We start from the raw sequence: 25,960 nt of genomic DNA on the forward strand, positions 1-25,960 counted from the left end.
TTTTTTTCACTGAATGGAAATACAAGATTTGGCAGTGAAGACTAAATTAAGTTTTCTTGTTCTGATTTAAATATTTTACAGACTTTCCCAATGTATAAGTGGAAAGGAATGAGACTTGCAGTAGCACACAAAAAAAGCTACTGATACTTTTCTAATAAGAAATATGAATTTAAGAGGTGTTTCAGGTACAGATTTGTGAAGAAAGCACAGGTTTGCAGATGAGGAGCTGTTGTTCCACAAGTCCTGTTTCAATGAGTAGGGGGGATGGAGAAGGCTCCAGCCTCACTCCATGGCCAGGCAGCGCTGGGGCCAGAATTCATTCCTCTGAAGCTGATGCCTTTAACAGTCTCTTTAGTGTTTTCTATAAAAAATGAAATTTCCTCAGCTCTGTGCCTTTTAAAGTAAAGCTTTATATTTTTTAACTAAATACATTAACAGTGAATGAATAATGTACAATCCAAAACGCTGTTGAATTTAGAATGAGAAATGGTTCAGGGCTTCCAGGCGTCATTAAAACGAGATTATGTTCCAAACAGCACAACCCTCTCTCCTGCTGAGGACAAGGTTTCACATTTGGTCAAGGTCTGGTTCAACTGGCTGAAGATTTGAATTTTTAGATTCACGAACAGACCTTTTAAGATTAAAAATAGAAGCCTGCGTGCTTGTTGTGTCTTGGCTGTACATCCTCTCACTCTTTTGGCAGGTGTTTGATGGCAGTGAAACCACCATCCGATCTTACGTGAGCAGGAACAAAACTAATAACTTGTTACTTTAAGCTTCACTCAGCTAATGACAAAAATAACATCATTTTTCTACTTTGCTATCTGCAGCAAAGAGGGACTTTATCAAAGCACTGCCCAAGATTTGCTATTTGTTTTTAAAGATTTTTTAGACTTTTGTCTCAAAAGCGATCATGTTTATAGACATTCAACATCAGTGAATGTAAGTGTGGATACAAAAGAAGTGGCATTAGTTTAAAATTTTGTAGCAATATTGTTCTGCAACATTATAATATTGTGAGCAGAGCGGGTGCTTTGTGACCCGCAGTGTGAGGGTCCCACCCGTGCAGCGGTGACTCGGTGGCACGAGTACCACGGGTACCACGAGCAGCCTGCTCCAGTGGGAGGTGGGGTGGAATGGGATGAGCTTTGGTCCCTGCCAACCCAAGCCCCTCTGTGATCCTGTGCCGCAGGTGTCCGCGCTTGGAGCACGTGCCGGAATCAAGCGAGTCGCTGCCGGATGCGGTGCCGGCCGAGCGGCCGGAGCCGGACGGTCCCCGGAGCCCCGAGGCCGGCCTGCCCTCCCTGTGCCTCAAGCAGGTGTTCCCCAAGTACGCCAAGCAGTTCAGTTACCTGCGGCTCGTGGACAGGGTGGCCGCGCTGTTCATCCGCTTCCTGGGGGTCAAAGGCACGACCAAGCTGGGGCCGACGGGTTTCCGGACCTTTATAAGGTTGGTTGGATGAAAGCTGGCCCTAGTACTGGTGCCCCATAGGTTTTGTGATGCCTTCTAACACTGCCTGTTTTATTGTAAAATAGATACATTTTTGTCATTCCGAGCTCCTGAAATACCTGACCTATGAATCCCTGTCTGGTGGGGAGTGGGGCCTTTATTTGACAGCAGATCAGTGATACTTGAGCAGGTACAATTTGCAGCCTTCGTCAACATGTCACGTTCCCAGTAAGTCGGAGAAATACCATTGTGAGACAGTGACAACTGAAATTGGGTCACTTGATGTGATTGTGGCGGCTGTGGGGGCACAGCCGTGCGCCCCAGCCCGCGGGGAGGATTCCCAAATGCCAGTTCCTGATGCACTGTGCACGAAGGATTTGCATTGTGAAATTGCACCATGCAGTGACAAGGAACTCAATTTATTTCTTTCACATTCTTTTTACTTAGGATGGTTTTTTCGTTGTTTTTTATGGGTATATCTGTTCGAGTCATGGTCCAAATATCTCATTTTCTGTCTTTGATTGACTATGACAAAAGAAATGAGCAGCAGCAGCAGATGTACTCTTAAAACACAGATCCTGTTTCTATGCAGATGCATTTAGCATTCAGGAATGAATATAAACAATTTGGTTTATACAAATTACAATATATAGAAAATGACTGAAGGCATCTGCTCTATCCACAGACCAGCACAGGATTGCATCCAGTTCTGTATTTTCTGTTGTTTAATCCAGCCTTATTTTGGCACTTGTCAGGAACACAGAATAAATGCCAGCACTTCCTTTTAAGAATATTCAAATAAATTGTCTTATCTCAACGAAATAGGATTTGCAGTTTCTTAATGCATGTTAAATTCAACCTTTTATTATTGGCAGATATTTTGTTTATTTCCTCCCAGAGGATCTATACCAGCTATATGGCCCTTTTCTGAAGTGCTGTCATTGCTGCTCATTTCAGAAGGAAGGTCACATTTCTGTGAGCTGTATCACTTTTCAGGAATAAAATGCTCCACAAGCAGGATTTTGTGTGTGGGCACAAGTGTGTGGGCAAATGCTTGCACAGACTGTCCACGCAAATTCTGGCTAATCAAAATCTATCCTTCTTCAATATTTTCTTAATCCTAAAAAAATAACTGAAAGGGAAACACTGAATGTGATTCTAGTCCTTGCTTGGGTGCTGCCTGAGATTTGTTGGGACTGTCTAGGCCAGATCTTGCTCTCTGTTTTAAGGGAGCTCTGCTGAGGTTTGTAGGGCAAGAGCCTTTTCAGTTATCCAGGTTTGGGGTGGTTTTTTTGTTTTGTTTTGTTTTTCTTTTCTGGCTAGAAGTTTTGGGCAGATCTTTGGCATGTGCACTAGTGGCAGCCAGGCTGCCAGACATCTGGAAATCCTGGACACACATCCAGTTCCATCTTCTGATCAGCACCGCACTGCGGACCCGCACGCAGGAGGGTCAGATCTCCACAGCCCCAGCAGCCCATCCAGGCTGCTGCTGCTCTCCAGGCATTCAGTACCACCAGGGTAAATCCCTTCTGTGTTCAGGCATGGAGAAGCAATGCTGTGCCTGAAAGTTTTCCTCCACCCCTTTTCAAACAGAATCAATCAGACAAATAAAAGAGTATTTCACTGTGCAAACTCTGCCTTGTGCAGATTTGGGGGTGGTTCACAATGGACCAATTAATTCCATTCTGTTACAGCCTCAGAGTACTGGCAGTAGCCTGGGAGAAATCTCTGTGTAACAGTCAGGTCATATTTTTAATTGAAATATTCCGAGTTTGGGCCTGTTGTCTTTCAGATACGAGCACTTAATGAGCACTGGTCTGTTTGATATCTGCTCTGTGTTTGTTATTAGACTGAGCAGGTTACAGTGGGTCTGCAAACATAGTCTCCCAGTTGCCCTTGCAGAATTTTTCCTTACTTGTGAGTTTGGATGTAATCAGGATCTCTTCTTTATTTTGTCTGTTTTTAACAGAAACTGCAAACTGAGTAACAGCAATTTTTCAATGGCTGCTGTAGATATCCTATACATTGATATCACAAGGAGGTGGAACAGCATGGGAATTGACCACAAAGAATCAGGTAACACAGGTTTGTATTCCAAAACTATGGATACTGGATTTTGGGGTTATTTTTTCCAATTTTGGTAGCTTAAGCACACTTCAGACATTCAATAAAATGGGAACAAGGCATGTGCACCTGAGGCATGAACGTGTACAGCCAATTCTTATGGTTAGTTCTGTGGCAGTTACCCTTCAGGGCAGTACTACTTCAGGTAGATTAGGGTCACCTCACCTTCACAGGTGTGTAAAATACAAGTATTTGCATTTAGCAGTTCAGGGTGGGTCTGTCTTTTCTGTGGTTAGCTGATAAAATTTCACTAGCAAAAGTAGTAGGCATGGAACTGAATCTTCAGGCTTTCAGAAATTAAGAGATTTAGTGACAGTCTCAGTGAACCAGATGTTTTTTAGGTGTTAAAACACAAAGTACCCACCTGTTCCTGTTGGCTTTGTGTTTGGCCCACTCCCAGCTCTAAACATGACAGTCACAATTCTGTTGTTCTAAAACAGCAGCTTCTAACTTTTTTCATGATATGCTTCACATGAGTGTCACTTCTGGGGGAGAAAGTGTGTGTGCTACCAGAGGTGGTTTCCCTGCCTGCAGCTCACCATGACTGATAAAAAAATTTACTGAGCTGGCAGCTGCTGCTTTCAGATAACTCAACAATTCTTTTGCAGGCTGTTTTACAGCCAAGATTGTAAACGACCCCAGCTGCAGCCTTGGTTGAGAGAAATTATACTTCAGAATTTAATTGTCATATTTTGAAAAGGTGCCTTTCCTGCAGCATCAGTAAGCCAACACTAAGTTAAAAACCCCAAACCTTTCAATATCTCGTCCTAAAATAATCTTCTTAAGCGTCTGTTCAAACTGGGAGAGCCAGTTAAAGCACAAAGCAGCTCTAACTGTGCCTTGTGGCTGCCATTCTGCACAACCAATTGGGGTCTGGCTTCTTAATTAAGATTTTGAGTGGGTATTACTTCGAGGTTTTAAATACAATAATTAGTGTTAATACACAGCCCCTCTTCCCCTTGGCTGTGGTAATGTGTTATTAGTGAGATGTGATGGAACAACACCTGAAGAGTCTGTTCTGCAGCATGTGGCTTCTGCAGGGGACTTTTGTTTGTGAAGGGGCAGAGTTTTATTATAGCAGAGACATTTTTTGGCACTGCACACTTTCAGCTGTTTGTTTTTCATTCAGCTGAAACAAAAGCACTGTTGTGGAATTGCTGGGTTTGGCTGAACAGATTGGCCTCCTCACCTTCACAAGGGTTCGTACCTGTGCAGAGGGGAAGTAATACTTCAAATGAACTCACATCTCTAGGAGGTGATACTTGGTAATGGGGTTATCTTTACAGTGCTGCAGACTGAAATGGCACACTGCTGTGAACTTTGGGTTAGGGCCATCTCTGAAAACACAGGGTTGAAAAGACTCGATGCAGTTGTCGCCATAGACTTGCTTTTCTCTCCAACTGGATTGTTTTCCTTGGTGCTCAGCATGTTCCTGTGTGTCTGATTTGGTTTTGGTGATTGAGGCAGCAGAAATCAAGGCTGATATCACAGCAGTTTAATGGTACAATGTCTTAAGATGGGTTGTTGCTGTACTAGTTTGCCTCTGGATTCCTGAGGCTGAGTAAACTGCCTCAGTGACAGGGAATATCACTGTCCATAGCCCAGGCTGGGCTCACCCTGACTGAGACACTCTGTGAGCTCTTGTGTGTGACATACAAATATAACCTGGCTCTTTCTGAGCATTCTGGAGGGCTGCCATTTAAATGAGAAGGTGTTAACTAGGACGACTGTAGAGTCCACACCCAGCACATACACATTTGGTCTTGCTGCCACACGGAACAGGAGGTGGAATTATGCCTGAAGAATGCCAGGGAACGCTGCGCTCTGAACCCCCTTTTCCTTGCAGGAATGTGTCTGCAGGCCTTTGTGGAAGCTTTCTTCTGCCTGGCTCAGAAGAAGTACAAGTCCCTCCCTCTGCACGAGCAGGTGCTGTCACTGATCGAGTTCTGTGAGTGCCACTTGGCTGCCCTGGACGAGAAGCGCCTGCTGTGGGGCTGGGGGGTCCCGGAGCGCCGGGGGGGCACGGGGGGGCCCTGCCAGGCCGAGGGGCTGCACCTCAGCCCAGCTGCTCCAGCCCTCCTGAGCCGCACGGCCACGGCCTCCAAACTGGCAGATTATAGAACCCAGCGCAATTAGGCGGGACAGGACGGGGAGTTCCTTCCCAGCTGTGTCCCTGAACTGCTGGGGGAGACACAGGCACTGCATTCCTCCATCTGAGAGTCACAGCTGTTTATTTATTTCAGCTGGTTTTTATTTACGGTCTTCGAAAAGTCTTCTGCAGGCTGCCATTCTCAAATAATGACCTTGGCAATGGCTGTTTCTTGACCTCTCTGTGGGTGCCCCTCCCGTGACACGCTGTGCTTTCCTCCTGAGTGCGTGGAGACCAGGCAGGAAGGGGAGGACCAAAACACCAGAGGAGAACCAGCACCATGGGATTGGCTGCACTGGTGGAGAGGCACACTCGTGTCAAAGGAATTACATTGCTTTGGGAGCACAGGACATGTCACAGAAACCAAGGAAGGAGCTGCAGTCTCAAATACCAGACTTTGGAAAACTGAAACCTGGAATTACATTTGTGGTCAGACTTCAGGCTTTGACCCTCTTCTTTCAATGGCTTGACTGTACACGCTGGAATCGATGCAGATTTGGTCATTGTCTATGTACTTATTTTTTAAAGACAGACTTAAAACACTGAAATCCTATTTTGGCTTCTACTTCTTTGTACATGTCTTTGCCATGACAAGTACTGTTAGTTTTTTAAAGAAAAACTAAAGCTATTTATCCTTTTGCTTCCACAGAACTGATAAGCTCACACTTATTCACAGAAAAAAAATTTACTTCCTCAAGTCAAATTTGGTGAATCAAGTTGAGGTTTTGTCTTCAGGGACTCGGTACTGCTTCTGCAGAAAGCTGTGCAGTTTAAATTCCAGTGAAACCAGTCCTGTCACTGACTTTAACCTAAACTAACTGTGTTCTAGGTTTGTTTATTTTTTGCCATTTGCATGTTTGTTACCCTATTGGGACCTGCAATATCATCTAGAGCAGAATTTTTGTGTGTCTTTGCACTTTTTCTTAATTCTTTTCCCTTAAATAACAGTGTAAGCCTGTAAAAATTAGATCTATATTGTTTAATAGGATATTGTGTCAGAACTGCTGGGCTATACCACTGGAATTGTACAGAGGAATCTTTTATTTTTCAGGAAATGAACCATAACTTCCCATGCTCCTTAGGGGGGCTGAGCACAACAGAGACTGGCTGGAATAACAGGGCACGTATAATAAGGACAGGAGTAACTGGGAACTTCAGGGCTGTTCAGTGAAACTCTTTGTGGTCTCATATTTTATTACTATTATGTATGGCTACATCTGAGTTTGATTTTCCTCCTTTGTTCTCCTCTTTAATGTTAATGACTTTGCTTATGTTTTAGTGTCCTCCATCCTGTCAGAAATGGCAGAGCTCTAAGCTGGGCACTGAGCTCTGGACTGGAGAACATTCCCTGAGCTCCAGGTCAGAATGTCCCAGTGCTGGTGCACCAGAAACGTGTCCACTCAGGAAGCACAGTGTCAGTGAGGGGGAGCCCCCCCATTTCATGTCATGGACTAAATGCACACGTGGCACTGAGTGAGTTTTTACTTCAGGGAGTGTTTTGAGTTTCTTCCCTGGTTTCAGTTTCAGCAGCATGTGTTTCTCCCAAGTGGCAATAGCAGCATGGCAATGCAATGCAGGAGTCAGGCTGAGCCCACACATAACTCATCCCCAGCATGTGTTAATCTCAGGTGTGGGGTCCCTTCTCTTTATCTTCTCCTGTACCACCAGTAAAATAGAAGTAGATGATCTTTTTTAGTTCAACGGCCAGACTGTTTGAAATGTTATGTATTGTACATAAGAGGACAATTGTAGACTAATGCCACTGCCCTCAGCCTTGTTTGAGTTTCATAAAGATTATTGCAGTATGAAGATAAAATGCCAAACTCCAAGGTCTGGCATCTGTCAGAACAAATGAAGCTGAAAGGGTCATTTTTTTTTCGCACTTTCATTGTAATATATTTGAAGACATTCACAAGTTGAAAGATGGTTACTTCTCCTTTTGTGACATCTGACATTTGTCTTGTGATTGGCAGTGTGTTACTGGAAAATAGCTTACAGTTCCTCTCATCTGGTGATTGATGTCCTGGAAAGAGAGTCACAGAGGAGCCGGACTGGAAATGCTGCGGCCGTGAATGCCTTTCCTTGCACCTTTCAAGTAGTACAATCTGTGGCCTAAATTATCCAGGTTTTGCTATTGTATAACTTACCCTGATATCAGTGGAATAAATTAACTATTGTATACTGAACACTGATAAGATCTCTCTCTGTGCTGGAGATCTTTACACTCTCTGGATCTCGTAGAGGTTTTTATAGCCCGAGCATCCACAGGCTGATGCAGCACAGCCCATTCATCTCCCACTTCAGATATGAAGGGTCCCTTGTAGAATAGTCAAAATATTCAATTATCTGCCTCTGGTAATCCAGTGTTCATGTATTTATATAATTGGAAAATTGAATGCCATATTATTCTCAGAGAGGGGGGAGGGGATAAACCAGGAATGTTCTTTAGAGACTTAATGGCAGTCACATTTCTCTTCCCTCCTGTCTAATTCAATTTCCTCTGGATATTATTTAGCATCCAATTTCATAGAGCCTTTGAGTTACCAGTCTGTGCCCATGTAAATGGCCAGAGACACTTTATCCAGAACATGAATGCTAATGCACTGATAATCTGTTAATCCTGAGGTACCTCTCTAGCTACAGACACAATAAATGAAAGGTTGGGGTTTTAATAGCACTTTTCTATATATTCTTTTCAGAGAATATCACAGCACTCATTATTCCATTTATGACATACGTGATATGGATATTGTATACCAGTGAAATCTTTCTCCTTATCAGACACTGGGTCTGGTATTCCTCTCTGGATAGAAATCAGAATAAAGCAACATCTAATGAAGATTTGAGGCAAGTGAGTCCAGAATTTCAACTCCCCTTCCCTGCAGTCTTGTGTGTAGCCCAAATGTGCTGAGCCCTTGCATTTTTTAGGTAATAGCTCTGCTCATGTCCCTGCCTTGGTGAGGGTTCCAAAAGCTTTCTCCACGGGGAGGGAGGGCAGTGCTGTGCCTGGGCATGGGACCAATTTGGTCCCTTCTCCTGCTGCAGAGGTCCTGGGTGGATGAGAGATGGTGTTTGGGCTCCTAAATCCTGCTGGCACCTCATCAGTGAGGTGTCTACATCTGCCCAGCCACGCTTCACTTGTCCCGCTCTGCCCTCTGGTTGTTCCTCCGTAAGGGGAGATTGATAAAGTATTTATTTTTCTCTGGCTGTTCCCATCTGTAGTGCCTTGAGAGCATCCTCCTGCTCGCTGGGTTTGTTCCAGCAGGATGAGGTCCCTCCTGCTATCCCTGCCCCAGCAGCCCAGCTCCTGCTTTTCTCTCCGATTATTTCTGCCTTACTTACCTTCACTTCACCTTAAGCACACACACAAAAAATCATCAGCACTACCCAGATAAATCCATCTGCTCTCTGTCTCAGCCTCATTTAACCCCGCATTGAAGAGATTGTATCACATGGTATTCAGCTGGAACCTATTACCTTGCATGCCCAAGCATATCACATTGAATTACCCTGGCCCGTGGGCCTGTGGTGTTTGCTAATGGCTAATGGCTGCTTTTAACTTGCAGGTGATTTATTCGAGCACGTTTCTGTTTCGTGCAGCAGGGTGAGTTGGTGAGTTAAGCAGAGCTCAGGGAGGGACAGCAGGGGAGGCTGAAGGCAGGGTGGCTTCGCACCTGCTGGGGTTTCCCAGTATTCCCATTCCTCACCACTGTCCCAGACAAAGCAAGTGGTAGGGACTGGGAGTGGCTCCTGGCTGCACAGCAAGGGATGCAGGAGGACACAGTGCTCTGATTCTTCTACAATTCACTGCAGGTGTAGTGCAGAACTGGTATGAAATTGTAAAAAAGGACAAAACCAAAAGTGTGTTATGGTGATGTGATGCAATTTTCCCTCTTCCTACACCTCATCAGTGGAAGTACAAAAGCCCTTCTGCAGGTCAGGGTCAGATACACCAGTGAACAAGCAGGAAAAAGTGGGAATGTGAGTTATGGGTGCAAACCCAGATCCCTGATCTGTAGTTTGGAGTCTTGAGCCTCACGTTTGTCCTCTCATCAGCCCAGGTCCCCCAGCACACCTCACTCAGGGGGTGAGGGAGGACTGTGGTTTCCAGGAGGAGTAACAGTGACTGTAATAAATCAAAGTCAGTCAACTTGGGAGCTCTGTTATTCAGGCTTCATTCCTCGAAGATGTGACAAAAAAATCAAATGTTTGAGGTTATTCAATTATGGCTCATACCACGAGTGGGGAAATCTGATCATGTACAGGGCCTGCATCAATATTATTTACGTGATGAGGAGCTGTGCTAGCAGAAATCTTACAGGTGTACAAGTCCTTTCCTCTCTTCCTCTCACCTGGCACCGCCAGCCCTTCCTGTAGGACATGGAAGAGCGTGGGCAGTCAATAGACACGGGTAAAATAAAGTTGTGAACAGCAGCAGGAGCTGAAATGGCAACATCAATAACAGTTTCCAGATAATGATCTAATTAGCACAAACAACAAGTTTCCACTAATGACTCTTGTTGTTCCAGCTCCTTCCTTTCTGCTTGCCTGTCATTATTGACTTCCCTGGCAGGGAGCGGCTGCGCTCCCGTCTCTGGGGCCGAGCCTTCCGAGGTTTGTTTACTGCCTGCCTTTGAATTCCTGCTCCAGAGGGTGTTTGCTCAGGAGCCGGGGCTGCCGTGCGTGGGATGGCTGCACACGGAGGGCGGGGGGAGGAGAATCGGTTTGGTTTGGGTTTTGCAGCTCTCTGGGCGCCCTAGGAAAGTTGTGCTCTTGCTGCATGTCCCCGTTGTGAAAACAAGGATGCTGATGTTCACCCACTGCAGTGGAGTGGGACCTGATTGTGGAGGGCTTGGGAAGCCGTGAGGGAAAGAGGATTGTCAGCAGCCTGGGTGTGTTTTTGCCTTCCCCCCTTGGGCAGGTGCCTGTTCCTGGCAGGAGCAGCAGAGGGTTCTCCTGTCTGGCTCAAGACCCCAGTACCCAGCCCGGGTCCAGCTGCCGAGCTCAGGAACAGCCACAGGTGCTCTCACATCCCGACTCATTTCCATGCAGCCAGCCTGGCTCCCCCTGCTCCCGGAGGAGCTAATTAGGGTGATGTTAATGAGGCAGAGATGCTGATGCTGCCCAGGGTTTTAATGACTCTCCTCCAAGTTTTCTGCTTTTACTGGAGAGGCAGAAGGGCGGTTTGGAAGGAGTGAGGGGCAGTGGTGGGGGCTGTCACAACCCCCAAGCGTGTGATGGGTGCTGGAAGGGAAGGTGGTGGAGCCAGTGAAATGCTCCTGGGGAGCAGATTCCAATGATCTGTTTGGGGAGACAGCTAAGACACGTTTGTGTGTGCATGTGGCATGTGCCAGGATGCTCTAAAAGCTGGAAATGACTGAGTAGAGGTGCTGGAGCACTTATGTAAAATATCTAAATAAATCTTTAATATTTCTAATTGCAAATGTACATAAATTGCACAGCCACATCATTTCTTTGAACACCAACAACTTTCTCTGTACATTATTACATAGTTTAAAAGGAGCTGAAGGAGATTCAGCAAACACTTCCACTTTGCTTTTTTTTTGTTTTTTAAACATACTTACAAAAAAAATTTGTTTTTCTTTATAAGAGGATATAAAACATAGCGACTGCTTATCAGGAACAAGTATCAGCCTAAGCAGATATACAGAGAGAGGTATATCTTAAGACACAGTGATGTATGATAAAGGAATATGTGAGGATGGAGGCTGCACTCTGGGGTACTGGTAGCTGATGCAGAGCCACATGGCATTTACAGCAATGTCACAGCTCAGGTGATCTGTAAAACTCAATGCTTGAACGTGACACCCTTTTCCCAAGCGTGGTTGTTTCTGGATGTTGTGAACACCCTCAGCACTGCCTTTGGTTTGTGAAGCCCGTGAGCTGCATGTTCTCAGCTGCTGCCCTCCCGCTCCCCCAGCTGTGAATCTCCCCACGGGAAAGGCAAAGGCAACAGTTTATCTGGGCAGGGGCAGGGCAGGGGCTTCTGTGGCTGAGCATCCTCTGAACTGCCCTGGGCCCTCAGGACCTGCCGGGAGATGGGCACAGTCCCTCCTGTGGCCACTGAAGGGAGCTCCTGTGGCCGGGAGGCCACAGCTCTGAGCCACACCAGTGCCAGGCCAGGCCAGGCTGGAGGCCTGGATTGCTTTGGACACAAACCTTTGGGAGGAGGTGACCCCGACAGTCACTGCGGGGGAAGGACAGAGCCCAGGGACAGAGTCACGGTTTGTTCCCTTCGTGCTGCCCAGGCAGAGCTGTGTGGGAAGGACAGGGCAGGGGACCTGGGGCAGCTGCTGGACACACACAGCTGCTCACAGGCTGCTCTCAGGTGTCACCCCAGGGCCACTCTCCCTGCCCTGGATCACTGGGGAAAACGAGCCCCTGGCAGATCAGATCCTGGCCCACAGCCCGTGGCTGTCCTGGCTGAACACATCAGTGGATCTGCCATCTCCTGTGACAAAATCCCCTCCTTGTCCATCACAGAACAGACCTCAGTATGTTTTCTATTGCATCTGGGAATGGACATTAGGGACAGGGGAAATCCTATGAGCTATCTAAACTTTGGGAATGATTGATTCCTTGCTGATTGCTTTCCTAGGAGAGCCTGTGACACCTCACATAGGTCCAGCAAGTCCCTTTGCCCTTTAGGAGTATTCATAGCTGCAGAACCCGTGACCTGCACCCTGCAGTAACCTATGGGGCTCCCAGGCCAGAGGGTTCTGTGTGTTCTCACAGTGCAATCAGTGCTTGACAGCTGCAAAAGCAGAAAACAAAACCAACCAGACTCAAATGACAATGTGGAGTGACACCGGACTCTTTGGATGGTGGCAGGATTTGCTTAAACTGGTGCAAAAGGGGCTGGTGACTACACTGTAGTATGAGTTGGCATGGGGAAGGACTTGGGTCCCTCCCATCTTTTGGCACTGAAGCCACAATCCCTGTCCAAAAGGAAGATACTTACAGTCTGCAGAGACCGTGGGATTCTGGTCAGTCCATTCCATCCCCCTTTACACAAACCCGCTCGGTTTTCAGGAGCCTTCACTACAGTTTGACAAAACCCCAACTCAAAACTCTTAAAACAGAATCCTTGAGGTGGGCCCAACGCAAATCTGGATCCCTGCCTTCTCTCCCTTCCCCTTCCCTCAGATCCCCACGGGAGGAGGCTGGATTCAGGACCTGGGGCTGGATCCAGATTTGCCAGCTCGAGCCCACCTTTCCAACACAGCAGTGAGATACAGCCAAATCCCGACCGAATAAGCAGCACCAGAAGTTAAATTACTATATACAACTGTTAGTGAGATAGATACGGTACAGTAAACACTGAGAACATTTACAAAAAAATATTAAGACTTGTATTAAGATAAAAATCGGAGTGTTTTTGCTTTGTTTACACTTTGCACTAGAACAGCCTCTCACTGTAGAAAGCGCAACTGGGAAGGAAATGGAGCCGAGCACAGAACCTTGGGATAGTGGTTGTTGGCTCTGGTGCTGCAGCACCTCTTGGGATCACCTCTGGTATTGCTATGCCAGGGACCAGCTCTGGGGCCACGGCAGGACCCTCTCACACACACACACACACACACACACACACACACACACATCAATGTACAGCTCATAAATAACAGAAACACGAACTGAAGGAACAGAACTGAACTGAGCCTGGATCTGAACACCTGCCCCCAAACCTTTCCAGGGGAGGGTCACCGTTAGGTCCAGTTGTTGACAAGTGCAGGGGAAGGAGACAGGGAAAAACTGGGAGGGGGGGGGAAACTCTACTGCAATGAGACTTTGTCCTGATTTGAATTTCTTTTCATACTGGCTTGGGAAACTAAGCAACAACTCCAGAAGGTGTTGGCACTGGAACTTTTAAGATTTTAATAACTGGCTATGGAAGGATTTAAGCGTTCCTGCTCTTTCAGCAGAACAATGTGTTCAGTAATTTGCAAGTTTGAGGTTAACCAGGAGTTTGTGACAGATCGGGGGGGGAAGCAGTGCCTTGGCTCGTGGTGGAGGAGATTAAGATGGACTGTGCTCAGCTTCAGCACTAAACAATTGGTTTGTGGGTGTTTCTTTTTCCAGCTCTTACGGAGAGCACTGACTGCATCCCAAAATTACCTCCATGTACGAATGGAAACGTCGCTGGTGGGCGCCTGCCCCCGTGCCCTGTTAGTGTTTCCATTCCTCTATGTTACTTCTGTCTTGAAAAACTCCAGTCTCTCGCAACACAAATATTTAGAATTCAAAAACAATCAGCTCTAAACACACATCTCAGGGCAACAGCATTTAAAATAAGTCTTTTTGCAGGGTTCTTATCAGGTATTTGACTCTGAGACAGTGGCAGACGTGAGTGCACGTACCCAACGGTTCACAGTACCCTGTATATTCCTAACCTGTCTGGGTCTTTCTCCAGTTGTGACCTTGTCAGTTTTGTGAGGTTCTTCAAAGCCATCTGTGCTAGTCTCCAAAATTCAAAGGTGACTGTACTTGCCATAAGATCTGAGTTATGACATTGCTCTGAGGAGCTCCGTTTGGGGTCTGCTGTGTGCTGCACCCCTTGGCAGCTGCTGGCGGGGTGTGGAGACCTCAGTGCAACACTTCTGCTCCTCCTGGGCCTGGCCCAGGGCTTCCAGGGACCAGTAAAAACGTGTAGGAAAAAACCAAAACATCTTTAATTTTGCGTGTGGAAGAATGCTGTTAAGGAGCCTTACGGCTGTGGGGCAGCACGGCAATGCAGAGCTTACTGGCAAAGTGTCCTGCTCAGGCAGCCTGGGCAGTGAGAGGCTGGAGACGGTACCTAAGCAGAGCTCAGGGAGCATCCTAGTCCCTGTGTACATTTACTCATGGCAGGAGGAGCTAGGCCAGGCGTTGAGCAGTGTGTGACCCTTTGTGGGAGCAAAGGCAGATGTCCTGTACACTGTACACTGTCATCCGGGTCTCAGAGAACCCTCTGGCTCTCGGTACGAGGGACCTGCTCTGAGAGTGGGACCCGTGAAGGACTAACTGCAAGAAGCCCCAACCAACAAACACGCCGTGGTGGCAGCTCAGCGGCACGACCCCCGTGAAGGGGTGACCCCTCCGCTGAGCCAACGTGGCCGTGCCGGGTCTGCGCTGGGAAAGTCTAATCCTGGCTTAGGCCTGCACAGTGCTCCTGACAAGGGGGCTCTCGGTGGTGGCTGCTGTTCTTGGTGGTTACTCCCTTATGACCATGTTTTACATTCTTCAAGCCGGTTAATTTCCATGCAGTGCTCATTCCCAATTTAAAGAGGACAGTATTCCAGAAAATGGGATCTTTTTTTTTCTAATGCATACTGTGAAAGAAAAGAAATACAATTACCGATCTTCATGGTTCTTCAGGGCTTTTTTCTTGTTTCTTTGTCTGTTTTTCTCCCCAGAAATAGTAAAACTCTCCTCACAGAGCATTCCATCCCCACAACGACCCCTCGGTCAAGCAGGAAGCTGCCATTCCACGTAGCCCCTCGCTCCCCCTCTACCACAACGGGCACCAGCAAATCCAGCCCCTGTCCCTCAATCACAGCTCAGGGACCAAGCTCAGGCAACATTCACTTTATTCTGTGGCTGGAAGTGCACGTGGGACAGTGCCTGGGGCTATTGCTTACACAACTCTTCCCCTTTATTTGAGAGAGAGAGCAGAAGCAGTTGACAGGAATCGGGTCGCCATTCACCAGGTGCCAGCTCCTCCCTCCACTCGTGTGCCAGAGCCTTGGCCTTGCCCCGTGCCCCTGGGCTGCCCACGGACCCCGGGAGCCCCAGCAGCACCAGTCCTGCCCATCTCCACTGCCCTGCCACCAGGGTCCCCCACACAGCACCCCTCTGGCCACCACACCTGACCTTCCATCTGCACTGTGCTCCCTGGGTGGGCGGAGTTAATGACACACTAATGAGCTGCGTAAATGCCCTGTGGATGCTGTAAAAGTCAGTGGCCTCACAAAAGCCACGTCGGGGAGGACGCTGGGCTCGGCTGGGGTTCACTCTGGGAGGGCTGTGCTCCGGGGGGAGGCACAGGAGGAGCGGGCTGAGCTTTGCTGCCGTCCCTCGGACGCTACATCCAGCAGCACACTCGAGCTGGGCTTACTGGGCCCCGCCTGCTGCAGGCTCTGCCCAGCTCCCTTTATTTCGCTGACTGACACGACAAGGACGTTACTCCTTGCTGGGGAGGGGTGAGGCATATCCTTTGGGCCGGTTGGGAAGGAAAAGGTTACTTCTGTTTAAACATTAAACACTGATTCAAATCCAACAAGTGACAGCGATTCTCGAATATGTGTTATTTCCTTATGCCACTCATCTCACACTCGACATTCCCGTCCCTCAAAGTGCTGGCATTGGCATCTCCCACAGCTGGGTCGGCGCCGTCCGCAGTCAGGAGCTGGTGCTCGGGCACAGCCGATCTCTGGCGCCGCGGCTCAGGGTCCCTCCGGCCAGGCCTCCTCCCGCGGCAGCGCCCGCCGCGCGTCAGCAATTACTGCTGTTTCTGAATTCTCCATTCTCTGTAATCTGCAATTTAGTTGGGTTTGTGGGGGAGATCCCATTACGTGTCTGCATGCTGTACCTCTCTTTCAGCTGAGTAAGGGCACTCATTAGCCGTGCGTTGGCAGCGTCCAGGGAAGCGATGCGTTTCTCCTGCAAGCAAACGGGCACAGGGGACGGTCAGCGCCAAGGCACGAGCCCTGTCCCCCTGGGATGTCAGGGCCTCTCCCCAGACAGTGACCCAGAGGTCTCTTGGACCAGAACACTTCTCTCTGGCAATCTTAGGTGCAGGGGTTTTAAGTGCTACGCAGCGTTTTTTGAAATCCGCTGCTCTTGGCAGGACCACAAATGTCCTTTTCCTGTGCAATGTCAGCTACATTCATTTTAGGATCCTGAAGAAAATGGAGGTAACAAAGTTCCTCTAATTATTCAGTTATACAGAAATTCATTGTACTGTTTGTTCTAACTCAGCTGTTGCCAGGATGGTAGGATTCCTTTTCTAAACCCAAGCTCTCCCAAGGTAGTTATTCCTGTCAGTGTTTAATTGATTTTGTTAGTGTAAATTAATAGTTTAAATGACTTGTAGCCTCCCAGGATGTCTTTGATGGCAACTCTCACCAATCACAGTATTGTTAGAATGGAAGCAAGAGCTTCATGTTGCAGCCTGATTGTGCTACTTGTGTTCTTTGTGACACTGATGCTCCTCTCTGTTACAAACTAAATGATTATGGATTATATTTTCAGGTTCTCTTTTCCAAGCATGGTGTTTTGCACCCATCATGTGATGCTCCTCTTCCACCGTAGCTGACAGCAGTAACTGAGCTTCCCAATCCTACAAGCCACGACCCAAAGGCTGAAAAAACATGTTGGCTTGGCTCTGGCCAGGCTGTGTGTTCCTCGTGTCCAGGTCCTGGAAGCATTACTGGGACATGAAGCACCAAGCAATGCTCCAGGGGGGGGATATGATCCTTCCACTCACTGACTGACCTGTGGGCATGATCCTTGCCCAAACTGCCACCCCCTGTGTGTCTCCTGCCACACTCCCAGGCTGCAAAGAGCTGCACAGATGTGAGTGCTGTGACAGTGACTCGTGTCCTGCTGAAGTCTGACTGCCCTGTCCTGCATGTGCTGACTCACCCCCACAGTCTCACCATGCTGGGGTGGCACTGCTGCAGGGGAGGCTGTGCTGGTACAGCCACCCTGAAAACTGCTGCAGCCCTGGCATGGGGGACTCACCTGTGCATCAATGATCTTCTGCTTGGAATCCACGGCAGCCTGCATTTCAGCGTGGTCCTTCTTTAACTCCTCCTCCACTGACATCAGTCTGGGAACAGACAGGAAAACGTTCCATTGGCTGGGCTCTGCTAAGCCCAGGTATTAGTCTCACACTCTACCTCCTCTTACACACAAACCAAACCTTTTCCTGGCTCTTAACTCTTCCCTGGAGCTCTCTCTAGAAGACCAGCCCAAAGCTGAAGTGACACAGCACAGAAAAGGCTGACCCATTTACAAGGGCTGAGTGAAAGCACTCAGTGGCCCTGGCTCAGGTAAAGGTGTCCCAGACAAATGTAAACACCACATCCCACTGGGTGGGAGAAAGGGAATTAGAGCTAGGAGTCAGGGATGGTGGTGAGATCCCCAGCTATATGAACAGAACAAGCCTGCCAGAGCCTCTGGGAGCTGGGGGGGGCTGCCAGCTCTCCCCTCCTGAAGTTTTGGCCTTGTCAGTCAGGAAAATGTTGTGGTTTTCCTTGTCCCAGGTAACACTGAGAGGGAAACCCACATGGAAAACCTGATTCTCCTGAGCAGGGATCAGCTCTAACACCAGCCAGGCTGCCCAGCATTACTGCCATCCCCAGCACTTCCATCTCCCTGTACCTGCTGATGATGCCCTTCATCTGGATCTCCTTATCCTCCTGCTGCCTCCGGAGCCGCTCCTCGCTCTCCTCCAGCCTGGCCTGGTACTCCAGCACCAGCTTCTGCGTGGTCTCCTCCTGGCATTTGAAGCGAGTCTCGTATTCCTCCAGCTTCTTGTTGGAGATGCGGAGCTTGTCCTGCAGCACCACCAGGTCCTGCTGGTACTGAGCACCCAGGGACAGACACAGGAGGAGAAAACACATGTGGCACGTTACCTCGTAGGGCTCTGCCCGTGCCAGGGGTGCCCCCAAACCCGCTCACGCCCCTCTCTCGTATCAGACTAGCTGCAAACCCGTGTCAGACAACCCCGCTCGCCGACACCTCCTCTTCCGTCTTCTCCGCTGCGCTAGGAGTGATCCCGGGTCCGGGGCAGGTCGCTGGCAGTGCAGAGAGTGGGCTGTTAGCAGAGTCTGGCATTTCACAGGGGAAATGCAGGTTAGAGCGAGCCAATGGCAAAGGCACCCGGCAAAGGCACCCGGCAGCCTCCCCGCCCCGGCAGCGCGGGGCCCGCGCAGGCAGGAGGAGCCGCAGCGCTGGGCTTGGGGGTTCACGCAGCAGCTCCTCACCTGCAGCACAAACTGGGGGGCTTTGGGCAGGCTGGGAGCCCAGCACGAGCTGCAGTGACACACGGGACACTGCTGGCTCTCTATCACCTCACCGAGGTGATGGCACTGCGCTGGGCACGAGCAGGGCACGGAGCACTCCTGCTTTTTGGGGCCCAGCACTTTATACAATCAAATCTCAAACCAGGGTTCGATCCAAGAAGAGCCACTGCGTGAAGCCAAGACCCCACAGTTGTACTGTTCATTTGGGTGAAGCTATAAATCAGCAGCAGAATCACAGAAAGCAATTAAAAAAATTAAGAGCTTTTGAACTCGGTAAAACTGGGTTCAGCTATTGCAGCAGCACAGCATTCAGTTCAACTTGCTTTGCTAAAGGAAAATCCAGTGAGTGTGTGCCCAAAAAAACCTGCTTTAATTTCAAAAAATTATCTTTGGAAGTAGTCTTTGGAAAAGAATCTCAACTGGAATAACCTTTGAATAATTAACATGCAGCTGATAATGTGACAAGCTGCTTTTAAAGAGCCAGATATGGGAAAAAGCTTCTCATCTGAGTCCTGAAGGCTGTTAAAGCTACAAGTGTTATTCATGAACTTTCAGAAATGCACCTGGGTAAGCACTGCCATGATGGACTGGGTCGTGTCCATTATTTGAGAGTCCTCCTGGGGTGTGTGATCCCCAGATCAGCTCTAGGGAGAGGGGAGGGCAGCACTCCACTCACAGCAAAAACAACTGCTGTGCCCAAGGACTGAGAATTTAGGATGCTGATGGTCTTCCTGAACTGCCACAGTCCCACAGCAGGGCTGGCAGAGGGCAGGACCTGGAGCTCCCCCTGCCCAGGACAGAGCACTCCAGTTTTCCTTTAGCAAAGCTCTCGGTGCAGCACGGAAAGGACACGGTTTGCACATGGAACCTGGAACGATGAGGGGACACAAACGCCCGTGCAGCTGCACAGAAGCACTAAGGTCAGACAGCAGGGAGTTGCTCGAACAGGAAAGATTAAATACCTACCCTAGCCTTAAAATAGGAGCAGCGTAAGTGAGCTCAAAGGAGAGCAGCAGAGGCCTCGGAGCCCGAGGAGTCGCTCCTGTCTCTAGAACACTCCTCTCATTCTCGGTTACCATTCATGTCTTACGGTAATGGGGAGAGAGAGTATGCTAATGGTGATCTTGGATGTCAGTGACTGATGGCACAGCAGAGGAAGGAAAGATGCTGCATGGCAATGAGACAGCGGGGCAGGGCTCCCGCTGGACCTGGGACAGGGACTGGGATGCTGCAGTGCCACAGGGGTTTGTAACCCCACCAGTGTCTGCCCTGCTCAGAGTAAGAAAAGGGCTGAACCCACAAAACTCTGCCCTGCTCTTCCTGGGGCAGCTGGGAGCTGCTGCCTTGTACCTCCCGGGCCCTACGATGATGCCTTTGGCATCTCACTTGGATTTCAAGAGGTGACAGTCCCCAAATGACACAGCACAGCAGAATGAGCACAGGAAGGCTACTGGAACTAAAGCAGAGACATGTCTGTCCTGGGAGAAGAGGGTGGGAATTTGGGGAGGGTGATGTCTGCAGTGCTGAGGGACAGGAGGTGACGTGTGGCTGGTGTGAGAGGAGAGAAGCACAGTGAGGAAACATCCCAAGTGCTAACGGTGCCCAACTGCCCACTCCCAGCAGAGCCAGGCTGGATCCTCATTTCTAACCCTTGTTTTTCACCCTGGCCTGGCCTACTCTGTCTCTTCCCAGCTTCTCCCACCCCAGGCTCACCCAGGAAGGAGGGGAAGGAGCAGCACCCCTCTACTTCAGGGGCACAGGGTCTCTGTGGGACCAGGGACTGAGACTGAACACTCTGGAATGGGCTTCCTGGCAGATCCCCACACTGGCCTGGCCCTGATCTGTGAGCCATAAGCTCATGGCAGTGTCACTGCACTGCTGAAATCGCCTCAGGCCCCAGTGCTGTCTCTGAGACTAAAATCTGGACTTAATTTTTAGGTCTGTGAACAGCCTTTTGACATGGAAGCTGCTTCCTGCTACATGACCCTGTTGTGAGGCAGGAGACTGCCTGTACCTAACTCCCACCTCTGTTACAGGTGTGCTTAATCCACCTTTTCAGCTTTCTTCCCTGCAACTGGGAGGAGTTGGAATGGGGGCAGTAGGAGGCACTGGCTGGCTGCAAAGTTTGTTGCAGGGCAGCATCAGTACTTGATTGCTGGCTCCTGTTTTTCTTACTTGCTTTCATCAGAAGGTGATTCCAGGCACTGAGTATGTGAAAACCTCCCAAACCTTCTCCAGAAGCTCCCTGTGAGGCTGAGCAGAGCATCACCCTCTCTCATGGACAGGGATCTGCACAGAGCCCACCTTCTCCCCAGGGTGCTCAGGGAACAACATTCAAGGAAATCCTCTCTCTATTCAGAAACTTGTTTCAATCCAATCAGGTTTTACCTTTTCTGCTTGGCTGAGCTCGTCCTTATTCCTGAGCTTATCCCTGTGCTTGGAATCTGGGTCAATGCTTTCATCTTCTAAAAACTGCATGTTCATATTCAAAAGCCAAGCAGCAGTGCGGTCCAGGGCATTGGGGTTCACAGGAGAAGGGGCCTACAATGAAACACACAACCATGACAAAAGAAAAACCTGGAACAGAAATGGTCATGAGGCTGGAGAGAGAGAGAGAGAGAGAGAGAGTTTCCTTCCAAGCAGACCCTCAGCCACGCTGCTCAAACAGCAACGAACCAGGCTGGGCTGCCAGAGCAGCTGGGACTGGGGGCAGGAACAGCTCCTGTTCTGCAGCTGCACATTGGTTTGGGTCTAACAGCCTCTGAGAGGCCAAATCCTTCCCTGTGCCATCCTGCCTGCACAGGTACAGCAGAGCACAGCAACAGGATCCTGCTCCAAGTCATGGCCCAGGTGTCTGAGCAGGTCCTGCCACCTCAGAAGGACATGAGCTGCACAGGAACGGAGCGTCTGGGCGTGGTGTGTTCACTCCATGAGCAGAGAAATCAGCTCTTCAGCCTGTTGCTGAGCTGTCTTTGCTTGCAGTGGAGATTCCACACAGGTAAAACAAGATCTGAAAACTGAAACGCTCCTTATGCAGGTGTCTTCTTGGAGAAGAAAGGTTTCCTTTGGGCTGAGGCTACACTTGGGGTGCTGGAGAGATCTAAATGCTCAACTTCTCAGTAGTTCAACTGTAGTTTGTTCATGTAGCCAGGGGAGCTGAAGGACCAGTGCTGTTCCATGGCCAATGAGCTGGAGCCACAGCTGCTGCCTTTCAGTCCTGGCCCGGGCAGGGACTGCCAATGGCATTGCCCAAATATTTTCCAACCACATTACACAGCTGAGGAAGTCACCCTCCAGCTATTTTGCCTCCATCCTGTCTCATTATAAACTGCAGTGAACAGCTGGATGAACACATGGGACCTGGATGACTTGGTCAAGGCAATTCAAGTGAACAAATCAGAAATGTTGGGGACCTTCTCCTTCGTCCCAACCTCTAGACAGTGGAGAAACCTGGTCACTGTCAGGCAGCAGAACAGGAGGTTCTGTATCACAAGGAATGGGGACTGGTTTAATCCCCTCACTGGGGTCAGGGGCTTTCCTGTGCCATCTTCCTGTCTGGTCTTCTCTCTCCAGAATAACGAATCCAAAGTGTCAGACTCGACTCATGAACACTCATGAACATCATTTGCTACAAATCCTCATCCATCTTCTGGCTTTCCGCTTTTCCCTACACCTCCAGCTCAGGCACTGTACCTGGGGTGGCTGCTCAGAGGGTCTGAGCCACAAAGCCACCCGGGATTGTTCCAGCAGCATAAAGGCCACTGTTAAAGGATGTCAGTGAACAGAGCTCAGCCCACTGTGCACAGGTCTTTCTGCCTCTTCCTTCCTTCTCTGAAGAAGTACAGAAGGACATCTGCTGTGACCTGGGAGAGCGTGGAAGTCAATTCAGTAGATGACCTTGCAGATGTAGAAGCAGCCTTTCTGGTTGGCAGCAAGGAGGTTCATGGACTTCTTCTGAAAAAAGCCACCAGATGGGATTCCTCTGGTCTCAAACAGCATTAAATACAACCAATGAGGAGCAGTTTCCAAATGGTTCCAGATGCTGCCAACATGCAAATAAAATGTGCAGAGTGAGGGTGGCAGAGGCATTCTGAGGACTCCAGGTCTGGAGAGAAACTTTGAGAGGATCACAGGGGTGGATGGAGGAATGGTCTGCAAGGAGAACCTGGCCAGGGCTTCCAAAGGCCACCCAGAGATCATGGATGTCTTTCTGGAAGAACTTCTGCTGCGAACAGGCCTGTGCTGCTTGCAGAGCTCTGTGCCCTCTGTCCCTAATGAGCATTGATCCGTGTTACACAAACGCTGCCGCGTGGCAATGCCAGCTCAGGGATCGATACCGAATGCATGGAACAGCTCCAGATGGGAGCACGGAACAGCCTTCTGTGGGCAGCACTGACCCAGGGCTGCCTCGTGCAGGAGAGGAGGTCACACCAACCCTGTACTGCTGGAGAGGTGCCTGAACTCTGGGTCTGGGCCGAGACGCAGGAGCTCCTGCCTGTTGTCCACATTCTCTGGATCTGTGTTACTTTTACAGCTCTTCCTTTAGCACAGAGAGGCCCTACTGTGGTAAAGTTCTATAGGCTAGTTCTGAAACGAATAAATGAGCACTAGAAAAACCGTTTGTCCGTGCCAGGGCAACCAGAGGGCCCTGGGCCTGTGACCTACTGCTTTCCATTTTAGCCCCACAGACAGTGGACTGGATTTCTGTGCAGCCCAGCACTGGGATCACTGTGGAGCTCAGCACAGCGGGAACGTCGCTCTCGGCGAGGAGCACCTGCTCCTTCCTCATCGCTCCCACCTCCCAGATGCTCTCACAGGAGGGTCTCACAGTGTCCAGCAGCGCCACAGCCCTGCTGGGATGGGAGCAGCAGCAGGGAGGCTCTTAGGCACGGGAGATCAGGGCCTGTTCCAAGCCTGGGAGATGGCACGGGATTGACTATGGCATGGGATGAGAGCCTGGGCATGGAGAGGCAAAGCAGTGACAAGATGGTAGCGCAGGACAGCGGCTCGGCTGCCACGGCCCTCGTGCCTCTGCCACCTACCACCTCACGGGCCAGCGTGCCCTGTGACAGAGGGACACTGGCAGCAGACACTGGGCTGTGTCCCCAGCCCTGCAGGGGCTCCATCTCAGGCCGAGCTGGGTGCCATTATCGAGGTACATCCCCACGTGTGACGCCACTGCGGGGTCAGCACTGACGCGGTGACTCGGAGCCACATCCCCCCCTCCTGTGGCAACGACCCCCACGGGCTGAGCCCCCCCGGCCCCTCAGCACCCAGAGCCCGGACAGCCCGAACTCACCTGTTTGTGCATCGTGCGCTGCTTCATCTCGGGGCTGTCGCCCTTGGAGGAGGAGGACTGCTGGCGGAGCCGGGCCCCGCTGCCGGGCCAGTCAGGGAAGAGGAGGCTCAATGCTGCGCTGGAGGGCCGCGGGGTACTGCCCCACCGCTGTTCAGCAGGACGGCGGGGTCGGTCCGCGGCACAGGGCGGGGGCGGCGGGGGGCGGCTGGGCGAAGTTGCCGGCCCTGCGGCCCGCGCTTGTTCTGCCGCCGGCATCGATGGGCTGCCCGCCTTCTCGGTGAGCGAGCGCTGCACGCCCGCCGGCCAGCTCCCGCTCGCGCGCGAGAAGTCTCGGCGGGGGGCGCGGAAGAGCCCGTGGCTTTGTTGGCCCGTAGCTCTCGCTGTGCTGTGGGCATGAGCGAAGCTGTGGCATCGGAGCCCGAGTCGCCCAGGGCGCGGGGGACAGGGGCAGACCCGCGGCCATCTGGTACACGGGGTTCTGGAAGGACAGCGGCGCCAGCAGCTGCGGCCGCCCCGGCGCGCTCTCGCCGCTGGGCGTGGTGGGCGTCTGGCCCACCCGGCGCACGGTGGCCATGCCCGTCACGCTGTTCTGCTGAGTCCGTGTGGTCCACATGCCCTGCAACTGCCCCAGGGACGACTGACTGTCATTGAGGGAGTCGGCCGTGCCGGGCGCGTTGGCCCCACTGTCCAGGAGCCGATTGTCCTGCAAGTCCACCATGGACAAACTCTTGCTGCCATTAGACATCTGCACGTCGGGCTCATTGGCCTCTGAGTAACTGGAGCTTCGGGCAGGCGAGGGCTGGGCCCCAGCAGACCTTGTGACAAAAAACAAGTCCTTGTTTTCAGGGGTTGGAGATGGTAACCGTGTGAAATCTATCAGACTGCGGGAAAGTCAGTGCGTAAGGAAGAGGAGAGGAAAACAAAACAAAAAAGAAGAGTTGTGAATGCTGCACCAGAGCAGGAAAACGAAATCACTCAGAAATCAGGGTGGCGCAGCTGTGTGGGATTGGGATTGGGGTGGGGATATGGACAGGACCCAGCCCCGGCAGGGGACAGTGTGAAGGATGAGGATGGAGGGTGCCATGAGCCCCGGGCTGGCCTGGGAGTGGGCAGGTGAGGACAGGTGAGCGAGGGGAGTGTGTGCACGGCCAGAGTGCTGGGCAGGAGGCATCAGGGACGCGCTCCTGGCGCTCTGCCATCCCAGCTGGCTCTGCTCCGGGCCAGCCTGTGTCACCTTTCCTGCTTCCAACCATGCCACACCCGTGTCCCCTGCTCTGTACCTGGGCAGCAAACTCCAGTGGGCACCCTGGCCAGGATTTGTACAGCACAGAACACTGTGGGGGCCAGATCCACACCAGGCCTCCCAGGGTCAGCAAGCGCAGCAGAGCTAAAGCCTGGCAGCTGAAGGTTATCCCCCCATTCCTGCTGCAACACACATTCATGCAATATTGATTTCTTGGGGATAGGAAGAGAGAGCTTTGCAGTAGCTTAATGCGAATATTCTGCTGATCAAAGATGGTGCATTGTAAGCAAGTATTTGGGGAGAAGCATATTGTCAGAGATCCTCCATAGCATTAGACAAATAATTGCACCTCATGCTGGGAAGCACTAGAGATGAAAGCTCTGATTAGAGGAAGTCCAGTGCCATTGCTGCCTTTCATTTCTAATTAAACTGTTAAATATTATGCAGTTTCCACTTACAAACTATTTTACTAGCACAGTCTTTCCATTTGTGTGGGCTCCATTTCATTTTCCACAAACAGAAACATCAGAGGTCTGCAACAGCCTCATTCTTCCCCGTGAATGAAGCTCCTTACTTAATCAGGGCAAAAAGTATGTAGGTGACTGTGTCTGTGAATCACTGCTCATCATTAAAAACACCCAGTTTTATAAAAACTGGACAGAGCAGT

At 50.2% G+C, this 25,960-nt stretch overlaps 2 protein-coding genes across 2 annotated transcripts in view; one reads left to right on the plus strand and one right to left on the minus strand.

Moving 5' to 3' along the window:
* Positions 1 to 7,909, plus strand: part of TTLL11 (tubulin tyrosine ligase like 11) — a 38,182-nt gene extending 30,273 nt beyond the window's left edge. Inside the window, 3 exon segments of the mRNA XM_029960563.1 lie at positions 1,193 to 1,450; positions 3,420 to 3,526; positions 5,421 to 7,909. Coding sequence (XP_029816423.1) covers positions 1,193 to 1,450; positions 3,420 to 3,526; positions 5,421 to 5,710 — 655 coding nt within the window. The 3' untranslated portion in view covers positions 5,711 to 7,909.
* Positions 7,910 to 16,089: 8,180 nt separating this feature from the next.
* The window catches only part of DAB2IP (DAB2 interacting protein), a 118,300-nt gene continuing 108,429 nt past the window's right edge, over positions 16,090 to 25,960 (minus strand). The window contains 7 exon segments of the mRNA XM_029960527.1: positions 16,090 to 16,382; positions 17,466 to 17,553; positions 18,108 to 18,310; positions 21,140 to 21,292; positions 24,051 to 24,341; positions 24,344 to 24,492; positions 24,495 to 24,931. Of these exon segments, the coding sequence (XP_029816387.1) occupies positions 16,215 to 16,382; positions 17,466 to 17,553; positions 18,108 to 18,310; positions 21,140 to 21,292; positions 24,051 to 24,341; positions 24,344 to 24,492; positions 24,495 to 24,931 (1,489 nt within the window). The 3' untranslated portion in view covers positions 16,090 to 16,214.

Source organism: Manacus vitellinus, unplaced genomic scaffold (genome assembly GCF_001715985.3).
Source record: "Manacus vitellinus isolate BGI_N305 unplaced genomic scaffold, ASM171598v3 scaffold_27_pilon, whole genome shotgun sequence".
Classification (NCBI taxonomy): Eukaryota; Metazoa; Chordata; class Aves; order Passeriformes; family Pipridae; genus Manacus; species Manacus vitellinus.